Raw genomic sequence first — 7912 nt, 5'->3', positions numbered from 1 at the left:
TGGTTGGCCAAATAGTCCCTTGAGGGCTAAGACACTTGTTCATTTCCCTAAATTAATGAAATATTATACTTCTAACCATGTATACACACTGCATAAAGCCACTATTTTACAAATAATAATGCAGTCAGGAGATGGTGTGATGCAATGAGTTGTTTCCACATTTTTAAACATTTAAAATGCATGAAAATATTTTCTATCACTTTGTTTATCACTCTTGAAATGACCTGTACACTAAATCTAACCCTCATACTTGCATAACAATAGCAGTCTATTTATTTAGTGGTCCAAGTTGAAGTCAGTATGTATATTAATGACAATATGGGACAAATATAATGTAATTTAGTGGCGGCAGGAGCTGCGTGCTGCCAGTACATGTACAGTCAGACAAAACAACATGCACATTTATCAAAGACGCCAGTGCGCGTACAGTCGTGGAAAACGATGTGTTCGGCAGTTAAAGAGTCGGCGTGTCTGTGGAGTGCACGTCATGGGAAACAATGTGCTCCGTAATTAAAGAGGCAGGGCAGCGTTTCTGTTATTTGGTTTGTGTCATCCTTTACGGGAAACGCCGGCGCAAGGCTGCTCACAGCGCTTGGTCACGTGTCGCACCAGAACCGTTTTTGGAACCGAAACTTAGAAATTGCTCACGGTTCCGGTTCTTTTAAAAAAAACAGAACTGGTTCTGAATAAGAAATTTGTTGATAATAATTAGTCAACAGATTTAGAAATGCTCCGATTATACCTTGCCTCACAACATGTGCATAGGAAACAAGACACTCCCGACCCTGTGAATTCACCCCTTGTCTAGACCCTGAGAGCTCTAGAGGTGCTGCATGGATCTAATTCTAGAATTAAAACCTCTTTCTCTGTCCAGAGTATCTTTTGATGAAGCGGAGCACTGATTAAAAGATGTGACAAAAGACCACCATTTAGTTGTTGGTAAATGAGTGTGATGTATTTTCATAAGTTACTTCTAAAGATAAATCTTGGCTAGAGCCCAGTTTTGCAAGGTCACCCAGCTGTGACCAACACCATAAACAAGTTACTAAGATGTCTTAATACATTTTCGTAGTGGTGGTGGTGGTGCAGTCGTGGCCTAATGGATAGAGAGTTGGACTTGTAACCCAAAGGTCGCGGGTTCGAGTCTCAGGGATTGTAGGTGGGGGGAGTGAATATCCAGTGCTCTCTCCAGCCTAAACACCACGGCTGAGGTGAGACCCTTGAGCAAGGCACTGAACCCCCAACTGTGTGCGTGCACTTGGATGGGTTAAATGCAGAGCACAAATTCCAAGTATGGGACACCATACTTGGCCACGCGTCCTTTCCTTTCCTTCCTTCCTTTTTTCCTTTCCTTGGTAGCAGCAACAGCATTGTTTGTTTGTTTGTTTGTTTGTTTGTTTGTTTGTTTTTATTTTGAATGAAATTATTTATTTTTTTCCCTTGTTCTCCCCCCCTTTCTTTAGGTAATTGACTACAATGGTGAGAGAACACTAGATGGATTCACAAAGTTTTTGGAGAGTGGAGGAAAAGAAGGCGGGGCACCAGCAGGAGATGATGAGGATGAAGATTCTGATGTATGTATGATTTGGTTGCGGTTAAATTTTTCTTCAATGGTTTTGTTTAACTTCATTGAATTGTTACTTGTTCATACCATAAGTATACCATACCATAATTTCAATTGAAAATCTGGCAGCTTTGGCTACAGAGAAATCTGTTTCTGCTTAGTTTGTTACTTCAGTAATTAAACTTTTGGAAGGGTTATGCATGTGCACATAAATGAGTAAAAAAATTTTTTTTAAAAATGATAAAAATAAAAGAATGACCTAAAGCTGATACTTCACCAATAGTTGGAATAAAATTTATTGTAAGCTTGGAGAGTTTGCTTATGGAGCTGCAGTTTTTTGCTCTCTCATGGGCGTTCCTGGCTCTGGTCCTCCTCTGCAGGGGGTAAAAGACCCTGCTGCAAATCTGTCGGACAGGCACTTGCCAAGAGCCTGAGTGATGCAGTCCATTAAAGTGGCCCAGTTTCTCCTTCAACCTTAAAGTTTTGGCTTAATTCAGGGAGATGTTTGAAAATCTAATCATTGTAAATGCTTGCAAACAGTTAATTTTTCAGATTCTTGATGCTGATTTCCTTTCATTTCTGACACCCAAATGAAGTGTCCTTAAAAAAATAACTGCCTACTGGATGACCCTTTGCTTCTGAAGATTCAGAAGATGGAAAAGATAAATCTTTGACATTAGGACATAATCAGTAGTTCGTTTTTTACTGCATGATTGTCATTGCCAACAGTTTCATCTGCACCAATTAATATTAATCCATAAAGTATGCAGGTGAATAGAACTGCTCCTGGAGTAAATGTTCTCTAGAAATGTTTCCTTGCTCGTTTTGTAGTCTGGGGTACTGAAATGGAGCCGTGCTTCCTTGAGTCTCAACCTTTTTGTGAGGTCTGCTTTTCAAATATTTAAAGTTAGCACTGGGTGGGTGTTCTTCCCTAAATATTCAGAGAATATCCAGACTGTAACAAGTCTATAGCCTTATCTATTTGCACAATTTATTGCATTAAACAATCGGTTGTCAAAATGGTGAAAAATGTTAAAACACTGAATAGTCTTCACTGTATGAATTAAATATACATTGATGCTATTAAAGCTACTAAAATTATTCAGTTGAGTAACATTAATGGCACAGAGAGCGCTAAAGACATACCAAATGCATGGATCTAATACTGATACATATCTGATTATTTTCCCAGCTTTTTGTTCACTTAAGACATAACTGACTGTCTTCATGTAAATACTTGCCAAAATGGACATTTTGTGTATATTTGACTGAGACTGAGTGAAACAACATGGACAAGCAAAGTACACTTTGAGTTTCAGGTGCGTGCTTAAACGGAGTGCGCATGCAGAAAGCACCTGGGGAAGGAAAGAAATGGCATGCAGCACAATGATCAACCTTTCATAATCATTGGAAGCCAAAATTGAAACGAACTAAAATTTGATTAATTGCACAGCCCTACTGCTAGCTTGCATTGAATTGTTTTGATCACGTCACATGATAGATTTAATATTAGGAGTGTTCGACTTGAAGCCGTGCTGCACAGACCAATTGGTGCATGACATTACCTATTACGTGGACTTAAAAAATCACAATCTCTATAATTTGCCTGAAAGGTAAATCGTGATATGGAGATTAATCGCACTATAAAATTGTGAGATCACCCACCCGTAAGTTAGCATAAGCAAACACCTAGTTATGGTTGTCAGTTACTAAATGCCACTAGACAAGCTAAAACTACCAGTATTTCAAGTGAATGGGTTTATTAGTTGATCATTTTTTGTCTTGCTGGCTTCACTGATCTCCAGATCATATTAGACCAATGGCCTATTTTTGGTTCATTCTAAACCATTTGGCTCAAAGATTCTGAAGTATATCACATTTTTTAGGCACAATCCAGGACCACAGAAATCCATCCAGAGGAATGCTTCTAGGAAGTTTAAATTTAGAACATTATCATTGCCACTAATGCCCAACACAACTGTTATAGCTGTTTACCTTCCATTTCCCCCCTCCCCACCACCACTGACAGGACTAAGTCAGTCAACACTAGCTAGTCCGCACGTCCCAGCTATGAGGAAAGGACTCTGCAACCGAACACTGCTGGTGATAACACGTCTCAGCCCCTGTGAACTCATGTCGGGTTGCACTTGTTTTGCTGCAGGGATTACTGGCATGTTTGTGGCAGGGCAGATTTGTTTTGATGAATTGCAGTCATGCTAGTACACATGGCCTTCTGGTAGGGATGACCATGATTGTGCTTGAAAATATTTGTTTTGGTGGGCAAATATCCAAATTGATGCCATTGCACTAAAATGTTTTTACATGTATTCTAAGAATATCTTACTCATTCCACAGGATCTGGATCTTGATGATGCAGAGGATGATTCAGATGTAGAAGAGGGACACGATGAGTTATAAGAGTCAGGAGGAAAAGGCGAGACAAACCCCTTCACCACCACCACCTCCACTTTAAACCTCCCTGTCTGTGAACACTAAAGCTTTTCCTAACTAATCGAACAGCCACCGGGCGTTACAGGGTCTTCTTTCAGCCATTTGTCATTACCAGTCCAGCCCAACCATCTGCAGCCCAGAGAAGTGCCTCTCTGCCCACAACGACTTTCTCTTTGAAGTGTTTTACTGTACAGTTTACTTTTTGCATTAAATTGTATTAGGTTTTTAGGTTAAATTCTAATGGTAATCTGTTGAACTGCTCTTTATACCTGCCCACTACCTCCTTTTGTGTTCGGGAAGGCCCAGTGAAGATTTTTTGCAGTATAATACTGGAAATACTCTCCTGTTGAAGGAGGGGGAAAGCCAGTTATTCTGCCTTAATTCTGTGATATGAATGAGTGGACATTTCAGGGCAGAGGGGGCTGTATGTCATTCACCTTTGGGTGGAAATAAAATTATAATAATGGGCTGCTATTACAGTGTGAACAAAATTTAGCAGACACCAAACTGAGGTACCTTCCCTGTTTCATTAGTCAAACCACATTTTCGTATTCCTTTTCCAAATTAACACCTGCTACTGAATTATTTTTAAAGATGTAAAAGTGGAGAACTTGTTTTATTTAATTTTATATTTCAATTATTTTCTTTTTATTATCTTCCATACTGAAGGGCCCAGAAACAGCACTTTTGTTAAGTTACCTGGGGCAGAGTTGGCCGATGTGGGAGGATGATTTGAAACCTTATTTTGCACTTCATTCAGTGCCATCAGAGATTCCATATCAGTTACTGAAATGAAGATTTACCATCTTGTAAGGACAATAACTCTCCCGTACCCTTCCTGCTTTCCATCACTTTAGTGGAAGATTCCTTCCACCTGGAGGTATAATGCCAGTTGACGACGTCTGAGTGGTCAGTGTGACGGGGAGGAGAAAGTGTGCTTGTAACCAACTTAATCAATCTTTTCTCCTTATGCTAGGGTTCAGGGTTGTGTGTGTCTATGATTTGGTTTAACCCTCTTGTTGTCTGTCTTTATTTTTCTAGGAGCAGTGAATTTCAGGGATGTTTAAAGAAAGGGAGGGTTTAGGAATTCAATTGAGAGGGATTTGGGTTTTGAAATTTGTCAACATGTTTGAGACAAAGCATTCCATTGCATTGAAATTGATAACGAAAACTGGTGGCCAAATAAACAACAAAATGGTAATAAATGTGTTTGGTGAATTTTATTTGACCACTTTCTATTTTAAAATTACTGATTCAGTCCGTTGATAAGACAATTCAATGTGATTCAGTAATGCATTAGTAAAACAAAGACCTCATAGTGGTCATGGTTGTCAAGCTAAAATGAAGAACAACAACAAAAGTTATGCAGCCAATGAAAAGATGGATTTTTGGAGTTTTGCCAGAAGGGAATCTAGAATGAAAAAATTACTGCAATTACTGCCTTGTCATCCCACAAAGCTATTATGTGACTTTAAAACTGATAAATTCTTTGAACTGCTTGTAATATATTTTCATAGTGCTTTTTTGGAGCTTGACAACAATTGCCATTGAAAGTTGTCCTAAGAGCTGCATTAACATGATGACAAAAAATACAGTTTGTGGGTTTGGAATGACATCATGAATGAATTAAGGTTTTTTTTTTTTGTTTGTTTTTTGGAGGTGAGCATTCCATGTCTCACTGGGTTTTTATAGTTTCAAATAACTTATACCCTGTGTTATACCCAGAACATGGAGAAACTTCTGGAACCGTTAGTAGGGCTGAGTAATAATAGCCCACAAAATAGAACGTCAGGTAGACTTAAACTAGAAATCACTGTAAGGCCTGCTGTCAGGAATCATGACATATTAATGTGATTAAACGGTCATCTGCAAATAGAGCAAGAGCATCTTTTTGCTGGCAGCCAACTTAAAGATAAAGAGCCAGGCTGTTTATTCAAGTGTTATTTTAAACTTCTAATTGTGACCGTTAACTTGCCCTTGCCTTCACGTTTGCCAGGCTGTGCCTATAAACCATTTTTATACCCTATTCATTGTGTACTAGAAATTAATGTTGGCTTCCCTGCTGTGTGGCAGCCGGAGCTGGGGTGGGGGAATTTATCTGAAGAGGAGGAGGAAAGGCCTGGTTCAAATGTGGTGTGTGAAAACAAGCTGAGGTTATGGATCTCATTGCTAAGTTGGCTGAGAATTGTAGGGGTGTGACTCCAGATCACACCCACTCGTCTTCCAATTCAGGCATCTCCGCTATGAGACGACAGTCTCTTAATATAGCCTAGTGAGGGGTATATATAGGGTACACATAGAGCCCTGACTTCAGACAAACTTCTGAACGACTGCTCTACATCAAGAGACAAACAAACAACCAGACAGACTGAGAAGCTGCAGTCATCAAGACCGGCACCTTGGAAAAGAAGAAATTCTGAAGACCTCTGATTGTGCTGAACCTTTTAGCCACATTGAGAATTAGTGCAGAATTTCTCATCCAATCTTTGGAACAAGAACATTAAAGAATGAAGTACTACCAGTGCCCAGTCACCCAGACCGTGCACTATGAGGGGTGCAATCCAAATGACACTAGACCAGTGTCATGCTTTCATTCACGGCCTTCTATCAAACCTGTTCGCAATGTTCACTTTCCCAATGACATAGTCTTTCAGGATTATGTCCGTCAAGGAGAGCTGGAGAGAATTGGACGCTTCATTAGAACCAGAAGAGTGAGTCTGGACACCATCTACCATTCAGGTAGGAAAACCAACTACTTGTGTACTTAACTGAGTCAGCTATGGAAAGTAAATCTATGCTCATTCTCAACTATATACTCTACTATATACTCTGCATGCAAGTAATTAAAATGCAGTTATGCATTCCCTGATCTTTAATAAAGGCAATTTATCCTAATAATCAGCAATGCCATTTTTGTCTAGTTAGCTCTGACTGTTTGATAATATAATCCAAAGTGTCAAGCTTTAATCTACTGATAATTGAGCTGTCTGAGCCTGTCCTTTAACATTAACTCCTTGCTGATTGTCCAGGCATGGCAGCCATTCATGAAGCAGTCCTATCTGGAAACCTGGAGTGTGTGAAGCTTCTGGTAAAATTTGGGGCTGACATCACCCAGAGGGATGAGGACGGATGGACTCCCCTCCATATGGCCTGTAGTGATGGCTTTCCAGAAATAGCTAAGTAAGCACATTTCTTAATTTAATGTATTATTTGGACTTTGGTAAACACAAATTAGAACTGGACATTTAATAGATTACTACTATTTATAATTTAGACAAGCCTTTAGTTGTGATTTCTAACTTTTTTTACTAGTTCTCTGTCAAAGAAAACATGAAAGGCAAAGTGTTTCAGCAAAGAAGCCTTATAAAAAAAAACAAAAAAAAAGAAGGAATGAATGAAAGCATTTACCAGCTATATTCTCAAGCAACTTGTGAAAGATTTAAAGGTAGTTTTTCTTTTTGTTTCAGGTACTTGCTTTCTTTGGGTGCAGACACTGAGGCTGAAAATGACTGTGGGGAGAAGCCTGCTGACCTTATTGACCCAGACAGCAAAGAGCTGCTTGAACTCTTCGGGGTCGGTGGTGCCTGAACTTGCCTGACACTGAAGTTCTGATTGCTCTCGTCTGTTACGGCAGTTGCCACATTAAAAGGATGAAACCGGTAAAAGAGTGGAACAGCCACTGTGTATGCATAGGAGCTGGTAGTTGAGACACCTTGACAGAGTGTCTGGTTATACACTATTTTGGGGAAGTCGTGGCCTAATGGTTAGAGAGTCGGACGCATAACCCAAAGGTTTTGTACCGGCAGGGATTGTAGGTGGGGGGAGTGAATGTACAGTGCTCTCTCCCACCTTCAATACCATGACTGAGGTGCCCTTGAGCAAGGCACCGAACCCCCA

At 39.8% G+C, this 7912-nt stretch overlaps 2 protein-coding genes across 2 annotated transcripts in view; both read left to right on the top strand.

The window, feature by feature from the left end:
• The window catches only part of LOC107710009 (protein disulfide-isomerase-like), a gene marked incomplete at its 5' end in the record, with an annotated part of 12696 nt that extends 7476 nt beyond the window's left edge, over positions 1-5220 (top strand). Inside the window, 2 exons of the mRNA XM_016514685.1 lie at positions 1464-1574; positions 3920-5220. Of these exons, the coding sequence (XP_016370171.1) occupies positions 1464-1574; positions 3920-3982 (174 nt within the window). The remainder of the gene's footprint in view (positions 1-1463; positions 1575-3919) is intronic.
• Positions 5221-6342: 1122 nt separating this feature from the next.
• ppp1r27b (protein phosphatase 1, regulatory subunit 27b) lies at positions 6343-7787 on the top strand. The gene is made up of 3 exons (XM_016514688.1): positions 6343-6754; positions 7045-7195; positions 7483-7787. The coding sequence occupies exons 1-3, from the start codon at positions 6523-6525 to the stop codon at positions 7601-7603; spliced, it is 504 nt and encodes a 167-aa protein (XP_016370174.1). The 5' UTR covers positions 6343-6522; the 3' UTR covers positions 7604-7787.
• The last annotated feature ends 125 nt before the right edge of the window (positions 7788-7912 follow it).

The sequence above is a fragment of the Sinocyclocheilus rhinocerous genome, unplaced genomic scaffold, assembly GCF_001515625.1.
Source record: "Sinocyclocheilus rhinocerous isolate Xijiao unplaced genomic scaffold, SAMN03320098_v1.1 scaffold3614, whole genome shotgun sequence".
Lineage (NCBI taxonomy): Eukaryota > Metazoa > Chordata > Actinopteri > Cypriniformes > Cyprinidae > Sinocyclocheilus > Sinocyclocheilus rhinocerous.
Note: the sequence above shows the minus strand (reverse complement) of the source record. Positions and strands in the feature narration are given on the sequence as shown.